At 34.5% G+C, this 24,102-nt stretch overlaps 1 protein-coding gene across 2 annotated transcripts in view; it reads right to left on the reverse strand.

The window, feature by feature from the left end:
* Nucleotides 1-20,296, reverse strand: part of LOC126884580 (uncharacterized) — a 128,460-nt gene extending 108,164 nt beyond the window's left edge. For both annotated transcript variants that reach the window (XM_050650567.1, XM_050650566.1), the window contains exon 1: nt 20,017-20,296. In XM_050650567.1, the coding sequence (XP_050506524.1) occupies nt 20,017-20,080 (64 nt within the window). In that variant the 5' untranslated portion in view covers nt 20,081-20,296. The remainder of the gene's footprint in view (nt 1-20,016) is intronic.
* Nucleotides 20,297-24,102: the final 3,806 nt, after the last annotated feature.

Consider the following 24,102-nt stretch of genomic DNA (forward strand, 5'->3'; position numbering starts at 1 on the left):
AACATACATAACCGATTATAGCATAAAACGTCTGGAAGCATTTGAACTAGTTAAACTCTATATAGTCCAAGGCTGATCTGTTTTAAGATGGACGTTGAGAAGTGACTCTAATTTTTTTTGCAAAAATTGCTTGGAATTAACCTATATAATAATAATTGAGTTATCCTCCCACTCAAAAAGGTCCGGAACATTGTTTAAATAATCAAAATCTCAAAAAAATTAAGGAAAAATTCGATTTTTTTCTTCGTTTTTTGATTATAATTTTAAAAGTATTTACGTCCGAGAAAAGTTGCACAATAATAAAAGTTGCGTAATTAAATTTTCTACAATATAAGATTGGTTAAAATATTTTTAAAATTGTTACCCTTGTTGCAAAATAGCAATAATTGCGAAACAAAAAAACATAAAAAAACAAGTACTGGCATTTTACGTTTTTCAACCATTTCTGCTAAACTTAGGACCTTCATATTTCACCCAGAAAAAGTTTATGGTACGATAAAACAATACTGTAAATTTAGTTAAGATCGGTTCAATAGATTTTGCAAAATACATTTTGCAATCCAGCTTTCGCAAAAAAAATCAATTTTTAAAAATGTTGCAGGACTGAAAATAAAACAGATAGCAAGTTAATTTTTTTTACAAATAGAAGAATACTGTACCTTTCATTTGCAATTTGCAAAATTAAAATCGGTTAGCTACCACGACGCCAGGATTTTTTTTAAATAAACACTAATTTTTGGTGCTACGCGTAGGACAGCGGTGTTCGATTCACACAAATTGATTTCCACTCTGAATTGATTCCATTGAAATATTGTTTAAACAATTGCATATGTTTAAAAATAATAAACTCTCATTCTCTAAGTTAAAATATTTGAACAAAGTTTTTGCTAAAAAAGTGTTATTTCAAAGAACAGAGTATGTGTTTTTATTTTGCAATAAACAAATTTATTTATTTATATCGAAATGTAGTAAAAATTAAAATTTATCAATCATTATCAAAGGTCATTGGAATGCCCAATCAGAGCAAACGTATCCGCTGTCCTGCGCGTAGCACCAAAAATTATTGTTTATTTAAAAAAATTCCTGACATCGTGGTAGTTAACCGATTTTAATTTTGCAAATTGCAAATGAAAGGTACAGTACTCTTCTATATGTCAAAAAAATTTCAACTTACTATCTGCTTTATTTTCAGTCCTGCAACAGTTTGAAAAAAATGAATTTTTTTTGCGAAAGCTGGATTGCAAAATTTATTTTGCAAAATCTATTGAACGGATCTTAATAAAATTTTATAGTATTGTTTTAATCTGTTAAAGTTTTTCTGGTTAAAATATGAAGGTCCTAAATGTAGCATAAATGGAAAAAAACGTAATATGCGAATACTTGTTTTTTATGTTTTTTTTTCGCAATTATCGCTATTTTGCAAAAAGGGTGACAATTTTTAAAAATTTTACCCAATCCTATACTGTAGGAAATTTAATTATGCAACTTTTATGTTGCAGCAACTTTTCTCGGAAATTAATAGTTTTAAAGTTATAATAAAAAAACCAAGAAAAAAATCGAATTTTTCCTTCATTTTTTGACATTTTGATTATTTAAACAATGTTCCGGACCTTTTTGAGTGGGAGGATAACTCAAATATTATTATATGAGTTATTTTCAAGCAATTTCTGTAAAAAAATATGAGTCACCTCTCAACATCCAAATGCACTAATATTTTTACAGATGCGCCCTGGTTTAATAACCAGTCACAGCATTAGATAAGTTGAAGATTATAATAATTTAGTATGGGAAAAGCACGTCTTTGCATAAATATGCAATTTTGATTTTGAAATAAAACATCACGATATGATGACTTAGGTAAGTATTTAGGAAAGCACTAGATAAGATGGTAACTATTTATACCTAATGATTTACTCAACCTTCGAAAGAAGATATGACGATAAGGGTACAGCACAGGTACGCCCTTATTTTTCATTTTGGCTTTAAAAAGAAACACCACGATAAAAAACACGCCTTTATTATTGATATTTAATTCTGGTCTTTTACTTCAAAGAAAAACAACATACTGTGGGGAGCGTGGAGCCCCACAGTATGGCTACCGTGCCACCCTCATATGAAGACGGACTCACAAGGGCATTGGTTCTGCCAGTAAAGGATAGCTTTCCTTCTGGGCATTTGGCTATACCCTTCATGCCTTACCCTAATCTGGGCTTGTTGATCTCATCCAGTCAAGTCAACTCGTACGCATCTTTAAGCCTTTTCTAGAGACTATATCGAATAAAATGAACTAATTTTATGGAAAAACATGTATTTAATTCCAAAGGAGGTCACTTTTTAGAACATCTAGTACAAACTTGTTTCAAATCCCGTGGTTAGAAATCCTCTAAATTAATTCTAATAACTTCTAGTTCAGGGCCGTAACTACAATGTGGGCGGCCCTGGGGCAAACGTGATCTGGGGGCCCCCTACCGGGGGTATCGGGGTTTACCCCCAGAGGAAGGGTAAACCCTCAATCTTTCATCTGGAATCATCTGGAAAACGTTTTACGAAGTTGATTGCTTTGTTTTGAAGGTCTTGTTCGTTGGCATTTAAAATAAATAAAATCAGGTTGAACAATTCGGTACGTATCTTACACTGCTTTCATTCCTTGAAAGCGAGTGTCTAGCTGATGGCATCATAATGTGCCGATCATTGAGTAAAACACGGTTACTCTAAAGCATGACTTGGGATCTTGAAGTCTTTTATCTTCGCACAGTTCATCGAAATATTTTTTCATCTTCTGCATTCTTTTTGGAGCGAACCCTAATGGTATTCCCTAACGTTGACACATATTTGAAGCTACTTCAAAGAAGTTTTCAAATTGTCCTCTCATTTCATATACATAGTTTTAAGAGGCTCTCTTCAAGTAAACTTTAAGCTGTTAAAAGGTCCAAAGATTTTGATTGCAGTGTTTTCGAGACTATGTTGAGGATTTCAAGGATTTTATTTTGCACAACTAGTAACAAAACTAATTTGAATGGTTCTATTTTCTATTTTTCAGTTGTGCTGCTTCGTCTCTTTCATTTCTTTTGTTACTTGTCAGAACTAGACTTGAAAGGCACTTCAAAACATCGCAATATCTGTATTTCAATGTATTGACTTCATCAAATCTTCAGCCCAGCGTGTTGAATTGAGAGGTTTTAGAGTCACTTTCGAGGAACATCTTTCAGATTGGTATGAGGACTTCAGTGCCTCCCAACGAAAGGTTTGAAGAAAGATAAGAAAGAAAGATATGAAGGTTTATTTAGAGAAAATGCAGTAAGAGGTAAACCAGATTGCTGAGAAGATACAGGAAATTGAAAAAATGGAAGAAAATTCAAGAATGCGTTAAAACTCGATATGGAAAAAGTGGAAGAAAAATTGAAGAAGATAGGATAATGTCAAAAAGGAGGAGACTATCAGAAAGTAATTGTATACAGCTCTAATGAGAGCAGAATTCAATTTGGCAGAGATTTAATTTAGAAAACGATATTCGATACCTTTCATTAAAATCTTAAAAAACAAATTCCAACATATGCTGAACTTCAAAGACTTCAAAGAAATTATAAGAAGCCATCTAAAATACGGAGCTGCTTTGTGGTTTGAAAGCAAAGAAAATAAGGTGAACAAACTAAGTTATCAATCGAAGTAGCACAGAAAACGACGATTATATGATTGTCGTATCCGAAATTTTTTGACATTTGTGTAATATGTCAGATTATTCCATGGATTGATATTTGATACAAATGTTTGCTGTTGGATATTGAACAGGAACAGATAGATAGTTTTATTTCGATTTTGTTCTTATTATTGTTTGGATCATCATGGATTCGTCAAATTATCTGTTTGAAGAGGATAAAAATGTGAGTTATTGTTAGAAGTACCGTCACATCCATTTATAATTAACTGTTTTTAATGGGAAATAAGCCACAATTTTACTAAAAAATAAAATCATTTTTTTTATTAAAATTGTGGCTTATTTCTCATTAAAAATAGTTAATTACAAAAATGCCACAAGAAAATAGTTTCAGACCAACATCCATTTATAATTACGATTTTGTTGTTCCATTTCAATATATCAAAAACATAAACACTTCACAAGTTCAAGACGTTCAAGATAGAATGCCAACAGTGTCAAAATTCATCCGATTTCGTGCAAAAGTTAAAATAATTTTAACTTCTTCCGATGACTTTTTAATTTCGTACGAAAACCCAACTGTCACCTTTCAGCCAATGAAATACCCTGAAATTTCTATCGTATCATCGTACCGTCGGACATCGGATCTGTGAAAATCCACCTTTAATATCGCCTCCGTACCACCAGATTGACAACAGGTGGAATACTTTCTTTGGTTACACCTCCTGAGATTTTCAAAATTTATAAATCATACAGGGTGCCGAGGAAATTAAGATGAGAGAATTTTAAATAATTCACAACTCATCTACTCAGCGTGGTAAAGCTCCAACAAGAAAGATTCCTTAATACTCAAACAAAAGAGTAAATGAATTAAAAATGTATAAACATTCTCAAACAAAAGAGTAAATGAATTAAAAAATTTGCAAAGAAATTGAGAATGTTTATACATTTTTAATTCATTTACTCTTTTGTTTGAGTATTAAGGAATCTTTCTTGTTGGAGCTTTACCACGCTGAGTAGATGAGTTGTGAATTATTTAAAATTCTCTCATCTTAATTTCCTCGGCATCCTGTATGATTTATAAATTTTGAAAATCTCAGGAGGTGTAACCAAAGAAAGTATTCCACCTGTTGTCGATCTGGTGGTACGGAGGCGATATTTATTGTCATTTTCTGTGCTACTTCGATTGATAACTTAGTTTGTTTTTCGGTAGATGGCCCTAGTTCATCCGTGACATTTCTTTCTTTGCAATTCGGGAAGGCCCAAGCTATGGTAGGTGGTTAAAGCGGAGAGAAGAGGGTATGGGTTTACTGATGAGGGGAAAAAGATCTCCGAAACCGGTATAGACTCTTCCTGCACTCTCCGATTTAACCAGAGTATTATGCAGCTGCTGCATTTACGTTTTGCAAAGAAATTGAGAATGTTTATACATTTTTAAAATAAGGTGACTTTATGAAGAGATTTTGAGACAAAATTTTTTATAATGATGCAGGTGAAACAGGTTAAAATCGATCTTTGAAGTTGTTAGAATTAGTATGCCGTGTACATACATATTTATTACAATCGGACAACTCGAAGTAGAACTTGACTGAAAGTACTTAAAAAGTTTATTTGACCTCGTTACAATCTATGCAAGGCCAACCAAACGGGGGCTCTCTTGGCCGGGGGCCCCGGGGCACTGCCCCGGTTGCCCCAATGGTAGTTACGGCCCTGTTCTAGTTATGTCAAAGAGTAAAAACTAAAATATTTAAAGGTGTCATTAATATAATATGGACTAAAATAAAATTGTATCTAAGTTATAATACTATCTTTTTTGGTGAACCCCTATGATAAGATTAATTACACCAAGTTTTCTACTACTTGACACATATAAATATATATTAAATACGCATTAACAATATTAATGAATGGAAATTGCCAAATTGTCTTGTACCCTCGGGTGCTAATATGTATTGGTGCATTCATCATGCCAACGAAGACAAACACAACGTTTAACCTTTCGGAATTTCCATGCATAATGATACAGGTTTTTAACAGTTAATACTCATTATACCAGAAAACATTCTAGTCATGTATTTACCTACCACATTCAGTAAATAAAAAACAGGATATTTGAAAATTATCTGTTTGACCATAGGTAGTTATTTATATAACAAATGTATATTTAGATATTAAGTTATATAATTTGTTAACTGTTTAAATAAAAATAAGAGATATGCAGAAGTTAAACATTGTCAACAAACTACAGTCATGGACAAAAATATGGATTATTTATGTTATGACACCATAACTTTATTTACGAAACGTCTTGCAAAAGTTATTATTTACACATATGAGACCAGAATTCAGTTATGGTAGCTGTGGGAGCTAAGGGAAGGACCTTCAATGAAGTCGAAGGGTAACTGACAGATGCCCTGGAGACTTAGCTCTATACTATGATGAAAACCATCTGAAACCCAATCCCACAAAAACCCAGAAGTGTGCTTTCCACCTTAGAAACAAGTATGCCCGAAGGCCGCTGGAGGTGGAATGGCGTGGTCAGATGCTGGAACACAATGAGATGCCAAAATATCTAGGCGTACGTCTGGATAGAAATCATGTCTTATCGATACCACTGTCAAGATGGCAAGAAAAAAGTAAGTGCCAGAAATAATATCATCCGCAAGCTAACTAACACAAAATGGGGAGTACAACCACACACTATCGGGCTAAAACCGACACCTATCGAAGAGGTCTACCCCACAGTTATGATTGCTCCACCACTTATCATTAGACAGGTCACATTAGAGGTAGAAAGAAAGAAGCAGGAGACGGATCAAAGACACCCTTGTATGACCACCAGACTCAGACAAGTAGACTAAGATCTCGGAAAAGCTTTCTGAAAACATGAAGATCCATTCCCGAAGTGCCAGAGATGCGCCGAATACACCTATGGCAAGCGTCAGCTACCACAACACACTTTTCCCCATCAGATGATGGGGAAATCAGATGAAAAAATGGGGATATCAGGAGGACGATACCTGCGACTGGCGCGGTTGAGAATAGTCACCATCTACTATCATGCAAAGAGATGATTATGAGAGAGACATGTACAGAAGAAGACTTAATTTTAGCAAATGACACGGTCATCTATGTGGCCAACCATTGGAAATACAAGTTCGTGGAGGGAATGCTCACTATTAATTTTATTGTTTTTTTAAGTTCTTCTTCTTCTAGTGCCCACTCCACTAATGAAGGTTGGCTATAACCATTGCAAATTCGTCTCTATCTTCTGCTTTTCTGAAAAGCATATGTGTGTTTAACCCGGTCCAGTCGCGAATGCTTTTCAGCCAGGATATTTGTCGTCCACCAGGACCCCTTTTTCCTTCAATTTTACACTTCATAATCAGCTGTAATAACTCGTACGTATCATTTCTAAGTATGTGCCTCAAGTATGATGTTTTTCTCTTTTTAATGGTAATCAAAAGTTCTCTGTCTCTTCCCATTCTGTGCAACACCATTTCGTTCGTAAATAATATGATCGGTCCACGGTATTTTCAGTATTCTCCTAAAAAATCACATCTCAAAAGCTTCCAGCTTTCTCATTAAGTCAACATCAACAGTCCACGCTTCGACACCATAGAGAAGAATATAGTTGATATAACATTTTACCATGCGATATCGGATTTGCAGATTGAGTCTTTGGTTACTAAGAAATTTCCATCTTCAAAAAGGATGCTCTTGATTGCTCTATTCTTGACTGAATATCTGATTTCGGATTTAGATCTTCCGTGATCCAGACTCTAAGTATTTTATTTTGTCCACTTGTTCGATATCTTCATTGTTTAATTATATGGAACCTTGTTACGACTTTACCCCTCTTACTGATCACCATGGTTTTTAATTTCTTTTTGTTTATTGTTAAACCAAACTGTTCCCCAGTATCACAATTTGTGTTTAGTAGCATCTGCAGGTCTTTCTCACTTTCAGCAATGAAGACTGTATCGTCGGCATAACGAATATTGTTTATATTTTCACCAATTGTCTTGATCCCTTCTATGTTGTTTTCAAGTGCTTGTGTAAATAACTGTTCGGAGTATATGTATTAAATAGTACCTAATACTGAACGTACACAGCCCTGTCTCGCTTTTTTTAACAGAACATTAAAATACGACGTCTCAAATCTTAAATAATACTTGTGTCAAGCTACTTTTTTCATTCCAAAAATTTCAATGTTTAATTTTTTAATAATTATTCAATTAAAACTCGTTAAATACCGTTTTCTTAAAAAAAGTGTTTTGGTAACATGGCCACATTATATTAACATATTTCGATATTTTCAAAATATCCCATACTTTTCTCGATTATTATATTAAAAAATATTAACATATAAAAAATACAAGACTGTAAGAAGAACCTGCTATAACTATAAGAAACTGTGTCCGCCAATTTATATCAATAAAAAAATAAAACGACCACAAACTGTTCCGAAAATATACAATCAAGATTAGATTCAGTAGATTAGATTGGTCATAATCAGTTTATAGTTTATTAGTTTTCATGACTTGATACCAGAAAGGCAAAGATCTATTAGAAACTCTTATTATGAGCTATAGGATTCTATTTATATCAATTTATACTGTGACCAAATAGTCAAGAGAAATAAGTAACTTTGACCCTGCTACGTATTTGATAATTTTTTTGACTGTTACGTACTTCGATAACCCAAACCTCTGTTTCCTGCAGTGGATTCGGTGAACCTTTTATAGTTATTTTCCTAACAAGTGCAGAAAGTCATACTCTTCCGCACGCGACTGCAGTTTGCCGAACGACGCGGAGCGGGAGTTCGGCAAGTAGTTGAGTGCGGAAAAGAGACTTTCTGCAAGAGTTAGGAACAATCTTTTTTCTACGAGTCTTTAAAAAATGACCAAATCTTAATCAATTAATTTAATTAATATGAAAATAAGCAAGCAAGCAAGCATAGTGATTTAACCCAGCCTGAGAGACTTGCTCACCCCTAGAGAATGACATTCGGGTGATACAATTCATTGGGGCGAGGAGGATTAACTCCCGTAAGCAGGAATCACTCCACCCCGCTTCAATGCTCCAGACCATCCACTTACCCCCCGATAGCACTCTGATGCGCTATAGGGGCTCTCAATCAGCAAAGTGCTTATCATATGGGAGTCTTGGGTACACGGACTCCCATATGAAATCCTACCCCGATCAATGCAGGCCAGCGTGAGGCGCTCTATTCCCGCTATCTCTAGTGACTTATCTTCGATCTGTTTTGCTTGCTCGGGCGCCGAGTCCCCGCTCTGGGCTATGTCCAGTTCGGCGACTCGGCGCTCGAGGATGTGGGCCCCTCATGCCCTTTTTTGGGTTTTGTTACTAATATTTTTTTTTGTGGCTTTCGCCTATTGTTAATATTTTATTGATTTGTTTAGTGGCTGAAGCCGTTTTGAAGTTTTTTGTATATTTTTTTTGAGGGATGTCTGAAAATTATAAAAATCAACATTAATAAATATAATGAGATGCCAAAGGTGAGCAAGTTGTCTTCTTTTGATAGAGCTACGATTATCTAGCCTTTATTATATATTTAATAATATTTGTTGTTTGGGTCTCCTATGTTTCCATCTATGGTACACATCATACCTTAATATCTCTTGCAAGATCCGGTTTGGGTGGTCTTCTAGCTCAGCAAATTTTGTTCTGGCTTTTTCCTCCATAATATCCAGTACTCTTATTTGTTTTAGGTCTCTAAATAAGAACCGTTCGGCGACGTATCTGGGCACGTTTGCAGCTTCTCTCAGGCAGTTGTTGTGTGCCGCTTGTATCTTCTTTTTGTTACTTTGACTTATGTGACCCCATGCAAGAGATGCGTATGTAATTATTGGCAGTATAATGCTATTTATCAGTCTTAATTTTGTTTTCATAGCTAATTTGCTTCTTCTTCCTGTGAGTCCTCTTATTGCCGATCTGGCCGCTGCTGTTTTCTGGACTGTTGCGTTGACATGTGATGTGAATGTAAGACCTTGGTCCATTGTGACTCCTAAATATTTAACTTCGTTTTGCCATTCGATGGGTCTGTCTTGCAATGTTAGCTGTTCTTCTGGGTTATCTCTTCTCTTTTTGAAGATAACCGCTTGGGTCTTATCTGGATTTATTGCTATTTTCCATTGGATACTCCATTCTTCTATTGTATCCAATGCCGTCTGTAGATTTCTTACAGCTATATCTAGGTTCATGTGTTTTGCAGCAATTGCAGTGTCGTCTGCATAAAGGCTGATCAATGTTCCGGGTGTTCTTGGAACATCTGCTGTATATATGGTATACAGAAGGGGTGATAAAACTGCCCCCTGTGGTACTCCAGCTTCCGGCATTCCGTGTTCTGATAGAACTGGTCCTATCCGGACCCTGAACTTCCGGTCGCTTAGGTACGAGGAGATGAGTTTCGTCATGGCCCCGCTGTATCCATAATCTCTCATTTTGTATGTCAGTCCTTCATGCCACACTCTATCAAAGGCTTTGCTTACATCCAGAAAGGCTGCTCCCGTATATTGTTGGTCATTGAATCCAGCTACTATATATTCGGTAAGTCTTAATATTTGAAGTTCGCTGGAATGTTGAGCTCTGAATCCAAACTGTGATTCTGGGATTATGCCTAGCCTGTCTGTCTCTGATTGGAGCCTGGTTTGGATGACCCGCTCCACTATCTTACTGACTGCTGGAAGTAAGCTAATCGGCCTGTAATTTTGAGGAAATATGTGGTTCTTTCCTGGCTTGGGTATCATAATTACATGGGCTTCCTTCCATCGATTTGGGAAGAGCCTGTATCTTAGTATTGCGTTTGTTATATTTGTCAAATACACAACTGCTTTCGAGGGAAGATACTTCAGAGCTCTGTTAGTGATTGCGTCTGGACCAGGTGCTTTCTTTGGTGAACTTTTTCGAATCAGTTCACTTATTTCTCTTGGTGATGTGGGATTTATTATTTCTTCTTGTTCTTCGGGCGTTTCTAGTTCTGTTTCTTCGACTTCTTCGATAAAGTCTATATCTTCGTCTTGGTGATAATTCAGTGTACACTCTCTTTCAAGTGTCCTTCTCATCACCTCGGCTTTATCTTCTTCTGTGTAGACGATCCCATTTTCTCCATGTAGTGGGGGAATGGGTTTTCTATCGTTTCTTAAAGTTCTTTGGAGCCTCCATATTTCTTGCATATTTTGGCTCCTTTCCTCCATTTCTTTTATGTAGTTTTCCCACTTTTGGCTTCTATGGTCTATTAGTGCCTGTTTGACTTGTCGATTCAGTCGATTTGCCCTATTTTTATCTTCCTGGTTTCTTGTTCTTCTGGCTCTCTTTTTGGCTCTGTTCTTTTCCCTTATCATTTCTTTTATTTCCTGATTTATGTCTCTAAATCTTCCCATATGAATTTCATATTCTTCTTCAGTAGTGCTATTTCTTAGTGCTTCTTTTATGATGTTTTCGAGCTCTAGGACTTTTTCCTCTATTTCTTGTGGATTGTCAATTGTAGGAATGTTTCCAATTCCTATGCTCACTAGGCGTCTGAAGTTAGACCACTTGGTTTTCTTTCTTTTCTTTGTTGTTCTGTTATCTTCTTCCCATGTACCTATTTCTATGAGTATGGGGTTGTGGTCTGCTGATCCTTCGTTTAAGGTTCGGATGTCTGTTTGTAGTCCTAGGCTTTTGGCCACTACTATATCTAAATGGGTTGGTAGAGCATTTCCAGGAAAGTATGTTGGTTCGATGGGCCCAATCACCATGGTGTCTTCGTTGTTCACTAGATAATTATTCAGTATTCTACCGTTTCTGTTTGTAGCTCTATCGTTCCAGTTAGGGGATCGGGCGTTTAGGTCTCCTATTATTATGGACGGTTCTTCGGCGTTCAGGAACGTATTCAGGTCGTCGTCGTTTAAAGGATCTGTTGGCCTTACATATGCTGAAGTGATCCTTATTTCACCTTGTCTCATCTGGACTTTTATTGTTGTTGCTTCCATAGTGTTTAGTGGTGGCGTATGTTGTAATGTATGATTTATTCCTTTTCTCACTAGGATAGCAGTTCCTCCTGAATTTGCTCTGTGGTCGTTCCTGTAGATGTCGTATCCTGGAAACTTGAGATTGATGGTATGAGTTAGTTTAGTTTCTAGCAATGCTACGACATCCATTTCATATCTATTTATTAATTCGTCCAGCACGTTTGTATTAGTTCTTATGCCGCCTGAATTCCAGGAGCCTATCTTCAGGTATCCCCTAGTTTCGTGCCTTAGTTCAGTGCTATTTTTACATTTTTAATCGCTTCACTTACCGTTTTTATGACTAGCTCTTCTATCATCGTGGCCAGTCCTTTTTGTTGTTCTTTTGAAATTAGTATGGTCGAATCTGTTGTTGGGTTTTGGGTTGGTTTGGTGATTTGGGCGTACGATTGCCCATTGTTTCTTTTAGGTTGTTGTGTTCTGTTTTCTATTGTTATTTGTCTGGGTCTTCCCCAGGCAGGTATCTTTGGGCATCCTCTATAACTTGCCGGGTGTTGCCCTTGGCAATTAGCACATTTTGCTTTTTGTTCTGCTGGAATTTGGCAGAATTTACTCTTGTGATTTTCTCCGCACTTTACGCACCTAGCGTCTTTGAAGCATGCATTTTGGGCGTGGTGGAAGCCCTGGCAATTAAAACATTGAGTTGGTCCGTTGCTCTTTCTTAGATCTTCTATTACTACTCTCATGTACATAAGGTTGGTAATTTTCTTGGCTTTGGGTACGTCTTCTTTTTCCACTGTAATTATAAACATTGGCAGAGATTTTTTGTCTGCCTTCCTAGACTTCATGTTTGTTACGTTAATTGTATTTATTTCATGTTTATTTAATAGTTCCGTTTGTATATCTATAGGTTTTGTATTTGAGGGAAGTCCTCTAATAACCATTTTGGGCTTGATATCTTCGTCTAATGGGAAGGCGATCCACTGAATTTTGATTTCTTTGTTATAATCTTCCAAGATATGGGTAAATTTTCTATAATCTTCAGGGCATTTTGTTTGAATGAGTGTTTCTCTTCCGTTTTTGGAGATTTTATTGTCTGTGTATATCTTTTGAGTTTCAGCAATTTTCAATATTGTTCCTGTTTCGTTTACTGTTTGTAGTTTTATGACGGGTGGTTTTGGTTTGGACCTGTTTATAGTGCTTTCTTGATTGTTTTGTTCGGTGATAAGGATATTATCAATTTCGCTTGTTTCCATTGTCTCTTCCCTGCCCTTATTCGGTAGGGAAGGAAATAGTTCTTGTACCTTAGATGTTGATGGCACGCTGTTGTCTTTTCCGACCTTTTTTGGCAGGGAAGGGAAATCTTCATTTGTTTTTGTTGTGGGTGTTATGGGTAAATTTTTTGTATTTGCGATGTTATTATTAGTATCTTCAATTTTTTTCTTTGGGATTGCTGTCATCGATTTTTTTTTCATTTATTTGTATATCGGTTGTCTGGTTTTCGTTTTTAAGTTCGTCGAATCTTTTATCTATAGTTTCGATTACTTTTTCTTGAGAGTTTATTATTGTATTTTGTAGTCCATTGATTTTTTCATTCAATTGATGGATTTGGTTTCTGAGTTTTTTAATTTCTTCGTCCTTTTCTTTTAGTTGCTTTTTCATTTCAACCACTGAATCTTCATCTTCCTGGCACTCATTCGGCCTTTGACGTTTTGCTGCCTTCTTATTTTTGTTTTTAGTTTTATTTTTCTCTACTATTTCTGATTCGTGTTCTGGTTCCATGTTGTTCTGTTTTTTCTTTTCCGCTATGGCCTTAGGTGTTTTAGAAACGCCGTTTAAGGCATTGCACGTTAAATTTTCAATATTTTGATCAATATCAATATCAGAATTATCAAACAGCGGAAGATTTGAGTAAATATTTGGACTTACCTCCATCGGTCCTCTTTATAATTGTTTTTTTTTAACTTACTTTTCTGCCCCACGAAATGTATACCTATTTTTGAGATATTCGATGTTGTACAAACTCGTCGGCAGCCTGTCTGATCCTTCAAAAAGGTTTAGAACTTCGAAATGTTTAAAGTTTTGGAAAGAACTTTTTAAATACGTCTTTATACTTTGACAGTACTTTGACAATTAATATGAAAATACATACACAAATTAATTCTTTGACAAGGTTGTCAAAACCAAACTTTCAATACAATTAGTTAGCATGACGACGATCTTGGTTTCCATGACGATGATTCAAAACGACTATTATTGTCTACCGATTTGACTTTCGAATATTATGTCAACATAATTTTATTTCATCGAACTGTCGCGTTAATTTCATTAAAACAGGAATACAATAAGATACATTTGAAATAAAATAATAAATAATACCTAAATATTAGTTTATTGGATGTATTATAATTATTTTAAGGCCATATTAAAATATCTAAACGCGTGCGGAAAAATATTACGTGTGCGGAAAAGTAAAACGCGTGCGGAAAAGTAAAACGCGTACGGAAAAGTAAAACTTTCTAAACTAAAACGCGTGCGCGAAAGAAGACATTTTTGCAAGCTCGTAGAAAAAATTATTAACGATTTAAGGCAAAAGATGCACCACTTTAAGAACTTTCGTCTAACAGTAAAAAGTAGAGCATTTTTAACGAATTTGGAGGTAATTATTTGATAAAACACTTTCAAGCTTTAAAATGACAATTTAATTTTTGAATGTTGATTTATTAATTTGTTGCTTAGAAAACTGCAAAAAACCAAAGAATTCCTAAATTTCAATAAATGTAATAACTATGTATTGTAAAAATGAAACTACAACTTTGATGATGCTGGAAAGTTGGATCTCTTAGAGCTAAAAATGTGGTTAAATAAGTCAGAATAACAAAAGAATTTTAATTTTTTAGTAGACATTCTTAACATTGCAAAACTTAAGTACAAAAACATTGCAATTTTTTACTTATAAACATTTAGAATAATATTTTCGGTATTGTCTGGGAAAAATTTATTTTTACATAATTAGAAAAGCCATTTTTGCACGAATTAAAAAAGTTGTGCTACGACAATTAGGGACGAAGTTAGTCACTCCGATAATTAGGGACGAAGTTAGTCACTTATTTTTTCTATTAATAGCTTATTTGTTTATAACAATTTAAAAAACCTAATTAGAGGTAATTGAAAGAAAGATAAAGGACTGACGTTTTTTTTGAAAAATATTGTCTTTGAACAGTGTCTAAGTTAATGTCAATGTTCTGTACTATTGCAATTAAATATATATATATATATATATATATATATATATATATATATATATATATATATATGCTTCTTTTTATGAGCATTTTTCAGTGCGTCACAAATGATAGAAAAAAAGGTAAGTCCGTGATAATACACATTTATGACATTTATTCTAACATGACATTTTAGTTAAATCTGACAGTAGTCATATTTTATTTGCAATTTGGCATAAAAACAAATCAATTAAGTTTATTGCATTTATAAAATGGTATTTTCTTTGATTTGTATAGTCTTATAAATTGTACAGATTATATTCGTAGATATATTATATAATTAGTAAATAATTTTTTTCGATTATAGCGCCATCTATTGACAACTAGAATAAATGTTATAAATGTCACCGACGAAATGTAATCACCGACGTGCGTTTTTTTCTGTCACATACAATTTAATGCGTTAGAAAGCAATCGAAAAACTATGACGCACTGAAAGATCCTCATGAGAAAAAGCATACTCTCGCACCTCAATAATATTAATAAGATCATTTTAAACTTTCTATTTTTATATTACGATATGCCTAAATTTTTATTATAAGCGAGTCATGTATAATCAAATTATTAAAAGACAAGTATGTCCAGTAACGGAAAATAATCCACGTTGTGAGGTCACTCCCGTAGGAAAAAAATGATTATTTGTCTCCCCTTTAAACAAATCTGAAAGGTGCCAGGCGAAATTTTGGGGAGAAATTGTTAAAACAATTTTTTTAAAGAAATTCCATAAATCACCTTTTTAATAATAAATTACAAAATTTTTCACTTAAGTAGATAAGTACGTATAGGCCTGAATCCCGCATACCAAAAAAAGTTTATTAATAGCAAGCTGAAAATTTGTTAAATAGCTTAACGGTGTCTAGTCGGACAAACTTTGATGTATGGGAACACTGGAAAAGGGGAAGTTTCAACTGTGGAACGTGATTTTAATTGTGGAACTTGTCATCTTGACAAGTTTATAATAATTGTGAAGACTAGTAGGTTGTTTTTAAGTTTATTCAATAGAAAACTTTATATAATATATGAAAAAATGTTTGTCCGTCAAATATTTTGGGCATTTTAATAAGTCCGACACGTAGAACATGTCAAATGACAGGAATTATCTTGGTGATAAATAGCAGTCTGATTTTGGCATGAGAGTTTAATGAAAAGGTACCAAATCATTTGGAAGTTCTTCCGACAAAATACATGGAACGTTTTCGTAGTCCTTCGAAACCTGTAACCTGTTCCACAATTAAAACTTCCCCTGTTCCAGTGTTCCCATACATCATAGTTTGTCCGACTAGACACCGTTAAGCTATTAACAAATTTTCAGCTTGCTATTAATACATTTTTTTGGTACGCGTGATCCAGGCCTAGTATAATATGTAGAAGTGCGACAGAGAAACACATCAAAATGCGGCGCGCCGCGGCGGCTTAAAAATCGAGTGGACGCACATAATTAAAAGTTAAAAAACAAAGGTCTAAATTGAAATAATCCCCGATTACTCTTCAGAATCTTAAAATTGATTGTTAGAACTTCACTTAGAAATATCAAAAATAATAAATTACATATTATTTTTGGAAACCTCGAAATGCGCATTTTCATATTTTTCAGATTTTAAATCGTTTATAACTCGAAAACTATCAATTTTTGAGAAACATGACAATAGACCTTTTTTGTTTAAAATTACCCAAAAATCTTTTGAAAAAAAGAGGTAATTTTTGGAATTTGTTTAAAAAAATTGTTTAAACAATTTCTGCCCAAAAATTTTGCCCGGTAACATTTTGATTTGTTTAAAGGAGGCATTTTTGAACGGGAATCCGCAAAGAAACCGAATCGAACATTTTTTCCCACGGAACCGACCTCACAACATGGACTAAAAAACAAAATACTCGATTTTCAAAAATTTGTATTTATTTTAAAAACGATTTCCGCTATGGAAGTCGTAACATCCAAAAAAATATCAGAAAAAGTCACAAAATACATTCAGAACTGTTAGTCCTGTCGCCAGAGGGGGGGGGGTACAACGGCCTCCTTAATTCAGATGGACTTACCCAAGTTTTTTTTATTTATTTTGACCCGTAGAACACGAATTTTTTGGGTAACAGTTGATCCGGATGTCGATAAGATTGTTATAAAAAAAAGAACTTGAGGAATTACATAACAGCGATTTTTCGCAAAACAAAACTTTTTTTGTATTTTTTGGGTGATTCTCAGCAAAGTCTTACAAGTTTTTTCGTAGGATGCATAATTTTCGAGATAAACGCGGTTGAACTTTCAAAAAATCGAAAAAGTGCAATTTTTGAACCCGAATAACTTTTGACTTAAAAATGAAATAGCAATTCTGCTTACTGCATTTGTACGTAATGTACGTAATCTACGTAGAAATTGTCTGTATGCGCGCCTACTCGTTCGATTTCCAATGAGAAATGCATTGAAAACATCATTCAATCACTATGTGTTTATAGCTTTGTTTAACAATAAAAAAAAATTTTTAGCAATGAAAGTAATCAAAACCGATAGAATTTGACTTGAACTTTCAAATGCGGTAAACAGAATTGGTATTTTATTTTTCAATCAAAAGTTATTCGGGTTTAAAAATTGCAATTTTTCGATTTTTTGAAAGTTCAACCGCGTTTATGTCGAAAACTATGCATCCTACGAAAAAACTTATAATGACCCAAAAAATACAAAAAAATGTTTCGTTTTGCGAAAAATCGCTGTTATGTGATTCCTCAAGTTCTTTGTTGATAACAATCTTATCGACATCCGGATCGACTGTTACCCAAAAAATTCGTGTTCTACGGGTCAAAATACATAAAAAAACTTGAGTAAGTCCATCTGAATTAAGGAGGCCGTTGTACCCCTACTGGCGACAGGACTATGTGTTGTTGATGAAACATACAGTGCAATGAAATTAAAAAATAATGGACAAATATTAAAAACATTTATTTAAGTTTACGTGTAAGCTTCAGAAGGGGTCAGAATTATACCTTGGTACTTGGTGGTTAAATGTTCAAGATTCTTCCTTGGCGTGAAGGAGATCTGGTGTGAAATTTCAAAGGGATACAGAATTCATAATTTAAACAATTAGTAAGTTGTAACTTGCCGAGTTACAACTCGGCCCTGTGTCATAAAAAATATTTATCATAAATTGCTGCTTATTTTTGGACATGAATCGACTGCCAGTCCAGTATTCGAATGAATCTTCCTCTAACACAAATGCATTGTATTGGCCACAATAAAATTGTTAAAAAAAAGCTGAAGAATTTTCCGATTACACTAAAGTAAACATTACTTACAAGTATCATTTTGCATAAAAATACTGATTACGTATAAAGCCTATTTAAAAAAAAACTGCGAAAAAGATTCTACATAAATAGACAATCTTCGACATAAACAGGTCTCACCAGAAGGATTAGTAAACAAGACATCCCACAACTAAAAAAAGATCGTAAGCAGAGATAGTGGAATTGGAAATACATTGTAGATAAAAAAAAAATAAAAAATAAAGCAATAGGTTATAGACAAGACGAAAACGGCGGGTTCGTTGGGAAAAATATTCCAATGAGATTTTTTTTGCATAATCACATTCGTGAGACATCCCAGAATAAGGTTCAAGAAATCGCCCATGTGAAAAGTGGTCCAATTTATTTTTAACAATTTTTTTCAATCAAATTGCAAAAATCAATATTTTTGGCCCATGATATTTTTTTTAGGTTTGTTTGGATCATTCTGGACAAAAAAGGTCTCTCATAATTTTTCTGTAAAGTTGGTCATTTTCGAGTTATAAGCAATTTAAAATTGAAAAAAACGAAAAATGGCGATTTTCAATGCTTAATAGCTCGGTTTAAAGTTATTATTATGAAAGTCAGAAAGTGACTAGATCAAAGTTCAAAGTCTCCCCTACAAGATCCTGAAGAAATTTTTGTCATTATTTTATTGCTGAGCTGTTAGTTTTAAGTAATAATAATGAGCACCATGCAAGTGTTAGGCGGCCGTAATATGCTGAGTGCGAGAGAGATGCCATTCCGGCAGTCCAATTATGCATCTTACTCGCACTCACATTTACAGCCGAGTCAATACGATCTAACCGCTCATTGTTGTTAATTAAAAATAAAAGCTTAGTAATAAATGAATGACACAAATTTCTTCAGGATCATGTATGGGGGGATTTAGGCTTTGATTTAGTAACTTTCTGACTTTCATAATAATAATTTTTAACAGAGTTATTAAGTCTTAAAAATGGACATTTTAGCGTTTTTTAAATTGCTTATAACTCGAAAACGATCAACTTTAGAGAAAAATTATGAGAGACCTTTTTTGTTCAGAATGGTCTAAAAAATCTAAAAAAAAATTGTTCGGGCAAAAAATGTTGATTTTTGCAATTTGATTAAAAAAAATGTTAAAAAAAATTTGGACCAGTTTTCACGTGGGCGACTTCTTGAACCTTATTCTGGGATTTCTCACGAATGTGATTATACAAAAAAATCTCATGGGAATATTTTTCCCAACGAACCCGCCGTTTTCGCCTTGTCTATTAAGCCGGTTGCACCAACAGGATCTGTTTGTAAAGAATGGAGCAGATAAATTATATTATTTTCTTTTTAATGATAGTACTGGATAGATCAATCAAATAAAAGCTTTTTATACAAGCACTTAAGTAATGCAGGCTTACCGGCGACAGAAAACATTATCCTCATTAAAATTAAAAAGTTAAATTAAAAAAAAACTACGAAAAATATACATAAATAGGCAACAGTCAACATAAGTAAACAACAGGTTTTACCAGAAGAAAAAAAATTTAGTAAACAAGACCTCCCACAACTAGAAAATATCGAAAGGCAGATAGTAAAATTGGAAAACCTTGCAGATAAAAAACAAATTAAATAAAAGCAACAGGTGAAGCCAGGACTCTGCTTGTAAATAAAGGAGCAGATAAATTATTTTTCTTTTTGATGATAGTACTGGATAGATAATAAGATAAACCAAACAAAAGCTCTTCATAAAAGCAGAGAATAGTGCAGGCTTACCGGCAGAACACATCTTCATTAAAACTAAGTTCATTTTAAAAAAGTAAACAAACCGGTTCTAGTCGTGAAAAAAATAAAAAGACTCACTTACCTGGTAAAGCAGTTGTGCAGCACAAATACCCCAAAAGGGCAATAACAGCCAATGTTCCCCTCATATTCAAAATTGTTGATATCACTCCACGTACGAAAATTAGTAAAAATGTTTGTTAGTAGCTCTTTCGGTCGGTACAATCTCGCTCGATGATTCTGAAAATCTGAAGCTTTGTACGGATTCCTGCCGCTAAATATAAGTATGGGGGGACGGTCAGGTCGGCGGTCGGCGGCAATAGCGTGCGCTGATCGTTGAGTTTGTTGCTGATAAAACCAAACAATAAATACCACTTCCTGAATGAACTATTGTCCGGTAGATTTTCAGAAGTTCAATTTTAAAGATAATTATATGTATACAAAATGGATAAAAATATATAGTGACACATTAAATTGTCAAAATCTTGATTCTGATTACGTTTGATTTAACTGCTAATAGTATGTAGTGCTAAAGAGTAGTATGTAGTAAAGTAGAGGATCCGATATAAGGTCGATTTGCACCGATCTGTTTAATGGATAAAAATTATTGGATATGTAATTTAGCATGTTAACAATGACAAAAAACAAAGGTTATTTTTGTACTGGTTGCTGTTATAAATTAAGTTAGGTGAACTGACTTATAATTCACTGAATTACAGGACAATAGAAAAACATTTTACTTTGAACTTGACTGACATTTTATTTTCTATATTTTTCTTAACATTACTTCATAACTGTCTATATAGTCAAATACATAAATTAACAACATAGAGCATTAGAGCAATATCCACTTTTAATGTTGTATATTCTAACATTCTCCCTCAACATGAAAAGTAGATAAGCTAAACAATTTTGGTTTCGTTCTAACAGATTCTTGAACACTATCACTAGGGTAAAGTCGGGTAATGGCAGACACGCAGCTAAATCCGGACACATTATATTTTGGCCAGATTAAAGGCCCATTTATACATATCAGGGCCGTGTCCGTTCCGTGTTAAGACAGGGCCCGGTCTAAAAAAAAACAATATGTACTCTTATGAGCATGTTTATACATTGGCGTTTCCCGAACGGTGGGCCCGTCCGGGCCCGGTCTGAAATTAATCCCAGCCGATATTTTTGCTGTCGGCACTGGCGATGCACGAAAATGACACGGATCGCAGGGACTTGTATAAACACGATTTTATTGTTTTGTGAACGCGACTGCTGGAAAACAGACAAGCAATAGGTATTGTGAGGTAAGATCTTCTATCCAAGCCGAAATATTTTCAACTATCTTTTACACAGAGATATGTAATAACATTTTCCTCTCTTATTCGGCCCGGTACGCATACTGCCACAACCCGGTTGTATGTGAATATCGCAATAAAAATACCCGGACTCGACACTGACCCGGAACAGACACGGCCCGGGTATGTATAAATGGGCCTTTACTCTCTAATATTTACTTTGCCGCGCTAAGTGTAGCAATACACAAGGTCAGTCGTCTGACAAGTTTTGAATTGAGTAGTGCTACCCTTGTAAATTTCTCAAACGAAAAGTGATTTCTTGAGTGTGCATTACAACAAACTGTGTTTTTTAAAGGTAGGTAAATATTTTTAAGTATTGCAATATTTGTCTCTCCAGTGCAGTTATTTGAACGTGATTCTTTAGTGAGCATTTGAACATAATTATTTTCATTAATTCCTTATGAGGTCGCCGTTACAACCTAATATTTTTGAACATGCATTTCGGCTAATACCGGACACATGATTTTGGTTAATGGCGGACAAGCAGGTAATTGCGGACTGACCCCTTTTCTTACCTGCAGCGACTCTGAATGATAGCATAGCAGACCAAGTGAAGAGACCGAAAATAATTTAAATATTACACATGTTCAAAAGGAGAATGAAACCACTTCTGAAAAATCATCAACTGAAGTCAAATGCCGTTCAACAACTGAGAAATCTCCCAATTCTTCGACTTCAACTAACAATGAGAACAAAGCGTCAGCTGAAGTAAATAAGACAGAAAACGATGCTGTAGGAACCAGCTTTGCAGAAATATTAGCATTGCCTTGTACATCGGAAACAAAATAGAAGACTGGAAACAGCAGAAAACAACACTCTAAAATTTTTACTTCAACACCATTATGTGCACTTTTAGCTCATAAAGCATGTACTGATGCCCAAAAAAATATTTGTGTGTGACTTTTGCCAATAAAATTGGGATACGGCTAATAGCGGCCCTCTGACGCCATTACCCGACAAGCATGGCTAAAACCGGACACAACTGTATTTTTTTAAATGTTTATTACATTAGTTTTATCGTTGTTTATGCTGTTTTTTTTAAATAAAGAATCAATAAGTAGTCTTTATCATTTAATTTGCACATGTTTTAAATACTATGAAGTAATAATTGATATTTTTATAAGTAAAATACCTAGAGCATCCGCTATTACCCGCATTTACCCTATTTTCTTTCTTCTCTATTCACTTCTTGATTTTCACTCGCACTTTCTACATTTTCCATATTCTCAGATTCCACAATTTCATTGATACCACTTTTCACTTCTTCTGAGTTTTCATTTACGCTCAAATATTCCGACTGATTATGGTTCACTGATTCGGCTTTAACTTCAAAAAATCGAAAATTGCATATAACCTCAGGTTTAAATCGTACTTCGTGGCTCGATACGATTCTTCTTTCAGATGGAATCCATATTTTAAAACCATCCCTGTCATTCACGTAACCAACCAAATAACCATGTAGGCATCGCCTTGTCATCAAATTTACTGCGAAAATTCTTGTTTACGTGAACATAACATTCAGTGCCAAATATTCTTAAATGTTCCAAAATCCCAACTGGCTTTCCATACCACAATTCATAGGGACTTTTATTCTCAATTGATGACTTTCCTGTGCGATACAGAAGATACACTGCAGTATTACATGCTTCTGTCGACAATTATTTGGACAACTTGCATGGGTTTAACATGGAACGAGCACAGTCTACAATGGTACGGTTTTCCCTTTCAGCAACATCATTCTGCTGAGGTGTATAGGGTGGAGTGATACAATGCTCTATACCTCAGATACCTTTCTATTGTCAAACTCTCTCCCTCCATTGCATCTCAGTTGCTTTACCACATGACCATTTGTATTTGCTTCATTTAAAATTGTTTCTAAAAAGGTGCATACCTCACTTTTATGTTTCATAAAGAAAACTTTCCGAAACTTACTAAAGTCATCTTTAAAACATACGTAATAACGTGCTCTTTCCAGTGATTCTATAGACATGGGTCTATTCAAATCTGCATGGATCTGCACACCAGTGACTTGTGGCCGATTGATCCTAGTTTTAAATGGTAATCTATGCATTTTTCCAATTGCACAGCCATCGCAAAAGCTTTCTTTGCACCCATCAATGTCTATATTCATTTTCTTTAAGACCTTCTTGACGTTTTGTTTATGCTGATGACCAAATCTTTCATGATACACTTGTAACATATCTGTTGACTCTACTAAGTTTGCTTGAATGGGATTGGTCAGTTTCATAACACGTATATCAAGTGCCTACAGGCCATTACTGAAGTACCCAGTCATTACAGATTCAACAGTATTTTTATCATGTAGATTTACACCTTTCTCGTCGAGTACTGTAACGAACCCTCTTTACGCAGCAGCTTTTACAGAAAACAAATGAGCGCTTGCTTCAAGAACATAAAAACATTCTTCAATTCAGCATCTTTTCATTTATTATTCAGACATGTTTGAATTTTCACTGCTCCTTGTCCATGGGCTAAGATACATACATCCTTCTTACCAAGTGATATCTTTTCGGGTTCGATAAACTCTGTATAAGATGAGAAATATTGCTTATCTGTAGTGATATGATTTGTGGCTCCACTGTCACAATACCATTTCCCAGCTTCAATACAATAATTCTTAAATGAGGCACTTAAAAGAACAGACAAAAAAGCAGTATCATTACTTTCATTCTTACCTACATTCTCAGCAGGTTTTTTCAATGGACATTCTCTCGCCCAATGGCCTAATTTCTTGCATTTATGACATGGACATTTTTCTTTTGTACGATATACATTTCTCTTTGTTTTCGTAGTAGTTGTACTTT

Source organism: Diabrotica virgifera, chromosome 5, assembly GCF_917563875.1.
Source record: "Diabrotica virgifera virgifera chromosome 5, PGI_DIABVI_V3a".
NCBI classification, from domain to species: domain Eukaryota; kingdom Metazoa; phylum Arthropoda; class Insecta; order Coleoptera; family Chrysomelidae; genus Diabrotica; species Diabrotica virgifera.